The 4777-nt window shown below is 42.3% G+C and overlaps 1 protein-coding gene across 1 annotated transcript; it reads right to left on the bottom strand.

Moving 5' to 3' along the window:
• Positions 1-701: 701 nt before the first annotated feature.
• On the bottom strand, positions 702-2465 carry LOC140005136 (uncharacterized). Its single transcript, XM_072045499.1, has 2 exons — positions 2283-2465; positions 702-2174 (listed from the first exon to the last, which is right to left on the bottom strand). The coding sequence occupies exons 1-2, from the start codon at positions 2463-2465 to the stop codon at positions 702-704; spliced, it is 1656 nt and encodes a 551-aa protein (XP_071901600.1).
• Positions 2466-4777: the final 2312 nt, after the last annotated feature.

Below are 4777 nucleotides of genomic sequence, written 5' to 3'. Positions count from 1 at the left end.
TCCTTCCCATTTGGCAAAGCTAACACTGGAGCCATGGTCAATTGCTTCTTAAGCTCTTGGAACTATTCTCACACTTAACATCCCTAATGTACTTTCCTTGTTTCTTTGTCAAGTTAGTTAGAGATCCCGCAATTCTTGAGAAATTCATTATAAATTGGCAGTAGTACCCCGCTAGACCCAAAAAACTTCACACTTCAGTACGAATCTCTGGCCATTTCCATTTAGTTACAGCTTCCACTTTGGTCGGGTCCACAGTAAGTCCATCCTTTGAAATTATATGACCTAGGAATGCCACTTTCTCTAACCAAAATTCACACTTGCTGAACTTGACGAACAACTGGTGCTCTCTTAGGGTTTGCAATACTATTCTCAAGTGCTGTTCATGCTCCTCCCTTGTCTTCGAATATATCAGGATATCATCAATAAACATCACCACAAACTTATCCAAATAGGGTTTAAACACTTGGTGCACTTGATCCATGAATGCCGTTGGGGCATTGGTTAGGCCAAAAGGCATTACTGTAAACGCAAAATGCCCATATCGAGTGTTAAAGGCCGTTTTTGGGACATCCTCCTTTCTAATTCTCAATTGATAATACACTTGTCGAAGATCCAACTTAGAGAACACCACATCCCTTGTAATTGATCAAACAACTCATCGATGTGGGGCAAAAGATATTTACTCTTAATGGTTACTGCATTCATCCTCGATAATCAATGCATAACCTTAAATTCCTGTCCTTCTTTTTAACAAATAGCACTGAAGTGCCCCATGGTGACTCGCTCTCGTGTATGAATCCCCGTTCTAACAGGTCTTGCAATTGAAATTTTAACTCCTTAAGTTCAGCGGGTGCCATTCGATAAGGGGTTTTTGAAATGGGAGTAGTTCCAAGTGCTAGGTCAACCTTAAACTTAATTTCTCTTTCGGGTGGCAATGACGCCAACTCATCTGGGAACACATCTGGATACTCATTGATCACCGGCATATCTTCTAGTTTAATATTTTCTCCTGGGATGTTAACCAGAAAAGCTAGGTAACCCCGTGTCCCATGACTAAGCAATTTGCTAGCCCTTATTCCTAAAATGAGAGCAGATGAGGCTAACATACCCCTCACGTCTAATTTAAGAGTTGTCTCACCTAGTACGCAAAACTCGACCATTTTCATCCTACAATCTACCCGAGCATGATAATGAGCTAGCCAATCCATGCTTAGAATAACATCGTATCCCTTAATGGCTAGACTTATAAGGTCAACTACTAATTTTCGCTCACCGTTCCAAATGTCGCAGTTTCTATACACCTCATTGGCAAGTAAAGTGTGGTTACCCATAGGTCTCTTTACTTCTAGGTCATATGGTAATCTTTCAACTTTCACATCAATTCCAAGCATAAATGTGGGGCTAACAAAAGAATGGATGGCACCAGGGTCTATCAAAATTTTGGCTAAACGATGAAAAATAGGAATCTTACCTTCCACTACCTCCGTTGGTTCAGGTACCGATTGCTGGTCCAACGAGTATACTCTAGCTGGCACCATTGACTTGGTCCCTCCTACATTGGTTGGTTTAGAGTTTGATTTGTTAACCGACTGAGCATCATTGATTAGTGGACAATTAGCAATCTGGTGCTCCGTACTTCCACATCTTAAACATTTCCGAGCTTTCCTCCAGCAGTTATCCTTGGTATGGTTCGATTTCCCACAATATCCACACGATACTCGAGAAGTAGAGGTTTGGCCTCCCTGTGGAACACCACTTCCTTGTCCTCTTCCATTTTGGGCTCCCCTTAGAGTACCTCCCCTCGATGTGCTCGTAAACCTTCCATCTCCAGCTCCACAACCGGCTTTAGAGGGTGGCATGTTTTGATCACTTTGTGTCGGCCCTTGATATCCACCAGGCACCCCTCTCCATTTTATGCGAAAATTTCTTACTTGTGCCATGGCAATCTCTATTCTATGGGTCTTCTCCAAAATTTTCGTAAAAGTGTTAATTTGGGCCGCCACTAAGGCCTCCTGTATCTCTACATTGAGCCCCTGCACAAACTTCCTTACCCCCCTTTGCTCCGTAGCTATTAATTTAGGAGCAAATTTGGATAACTTCGTAAACTGGGTCTCATACTCAACTACACTTAAAATTCCCTGACGAAACTTAATAAAATCGTTCTCTCTCTTCTCCTGGACGATAGGTGGGAGATATTTTTCGTTAAATTCCTGCACAAAATTCAACTAGGTCTATGCGGTTCCCTCTCTCTCTCACTTAGCTCTAACTACATTCCACCAAACCTTGGCTGGACCCTCAAACTGAAAAATAGCAAATTGCACCTGTCTTTCCTCTGCATAGTTTAAAGCGGCGAATATATTGATCATAGTTTCTAGCCATCTCTCCGCTACTTCAGGGTCTGGTCCTCCCAGGAACTTAGGAGGAGAGAACGTTTGGAATCTCTCTAGGGCCCAATCTTGCCCCATTTCTGGATCCCTAGGTTGATTCACAGGGGCTTGACCCTGTAGCTCTACTAAACGAGCAAGGATATTGGTGATACGGTTCTCGATCAACTTGTTTCGAGACACGTAGCACGTTGCCCAAGGATCTAGCGAGGCGGTCCAATGCTTGGATTGAGGAGCTTAGAATCAAACGGACAACACGATTTGATTAAAGGCGGTAGAACGGTGACTCCAATGGTAGGTGGATACTCCAGTGGATAGGTCGATAGAACAATCAAGGACAAGACGAAAGATTGCTCAACTCCCTTGCCAAGAGCAAGTAAAGGCTCGAATCCCTCTTACTAAGAAGAACCGAAAATAATCAAAGTTTTATTGATAAAACGTCTACTCCAAGCCTTACAAAGCTAGTCTTTTATAGGCTAAAGGTTACTAAAAATCCTAAGTGAAGCATTCGGTCATCTTGGTGTCAAGATGGGCCGGCCCGTTCTCTACTAAAGTAGCTAATCTAACTCTAAGTAAACATTAAGGCCTAAAGCCCTATTCGGCCAACTCACTTGGAGGCCCACTTGGCTCTTCATGGGCTTGGATCATGGTGTAGATGACTTGCTTGTCTCCTTCTAGGCCTTCAATATCTCTATGGACTCCATGTTGGTCTTGGACCATTCGGACGAGGCCTTGGAGGGATTCTTTGAAGAGCTTGGCTCGTGCATGGGTGACTGGGCCCAATGGAACTCGGACTGGGTGTGACGCCCCCACTTCTTCCTAAGGTGAACCAAAGGGTATCCGCGGGACGCCTGCCCAACTCTCGCCAGGACTCACTACAATCCATCATTCAAAAGCTCGAAATACTTTAAGTAACTTCCATACATAATCAAAGTACTTCAAATATCTCACACTTACAATTATGTAGCTTTCAAGCTTAAATACAACCCAACGGAAAAGGGTACAATAGCCATCTGTTATAATATAACTTAAAGTCTTCAAAAGAAAACATTCTAGTACTACTCACGAGCACCCTTGGTCTCGAACCCTGTAAAAGAAAACCACAACGTGGGATGAGCTACACAGCCCAGTGAGGTTCCAAGACACTCTAACAGTTCAAATAAATCAAGTAAGTTGGGCATATCATATGCATGGTTCAATGTTACACAATGGCGTGTTATCATGAGGTGATAATCATTGTACGGGTTATTTGAGACATGTATCATGGTATGAGACATTTATCATGAGACAGTTATCTTGGTTCAAAACATTGGCATGTATAGTTCACGTGTGATTGGAGCTTATTACAAGTGCGAGTAATTAAGCATATTACAGGTATGGAGCATTAACATGAAACAGGTATCATGATATGAGTATATTGGACAGGTAACAGGTAGTGAGCATATCACAGGCATGGCTCAGAATTTCATGTTGATATTTTAGCATGAAATAATTATCATGATACAAAGTAAACATATACGGTAGGATACGGTGTTCCAGTGGAACTCTGTCGGTCATCTGCACCTTATGACTTCCGGATCCCCTCGATTTGACTGGCCATCACCTTATCCCTCCAGTGGTAATACTCGAGTATACCGAAACGGTGGCCCAGGGTTCCAACCTACCCGACCGAGCCCAGTTCTGGCTCGAGTAGGTCAATAACCAAGGGCAGGGCCCAAGTTCAGCTTAGAGCTTACAACATGCACAGGTAACCAAGTAATTCGACAAAAGGTATAATTCATCATTTGAGTAGGTCGAGTGAGGTAAAGTACACACTCGCCTAACAATGATGGACAGCTTCATATAACATGTGATTCATGATAATCAAGTAATCAAGTGGGTACTTAGCACGTAAGCAATACAAGTTGATTTTATGGGAGCATATAATTCACGGATATCAAATAGTCATGTAGATTGGAAATTATGTGAGCAAATAGTCAGGTAATTAGGTAGTCATGTGGGTTGGTAAACGGTTAACGGTTAACAGTTAACGATTGAGTAGTGACGGTTAATTGACAGGCATTTGTCATATGAATAGGCCATCATTGGCCGTTTCCCATTTTTACCATGTGAGAGTCGAGGAGATTCACTCCAACGACGTATGCATCCATAGCATACCAAGTCAAATTATTGGAGCACTTCCAAGCATGAGTTATTCATCTCAAAAGAGAACGAGTGCGATAACGTGCACACTCGACTCCATTTTTCAAAAAATCGAGTAGACTAAGCAAGCAATCTAGCAAGTTAAGCATGTATCGAGTTCATATGGTCATTTGATATGGTTAATCATTTAACCAATTCATGTAGATATGCAATGCAAGTATACATTTCTCAAATAGGCATGAGTATGGTAA

Source organism: Coffea arabica, chromosome 1c (genome assembly GCF_036785885.1).
Source record: "Coffea arabica cultivar ET-39 chromosome 1c, Coffea Arabica ET-39 HiFi, whole genome shotgun sequence".
Taxonomy (NCBI): Eukaryota; Viridiplantae; Streptophyta; class Magnoliopsida; order Gentianales; family Rubiaceae; genus Coffea; species Coffea arabica.
This window is presented reverse-complemented; position numbering and strand designations above follow the sequence as displayed.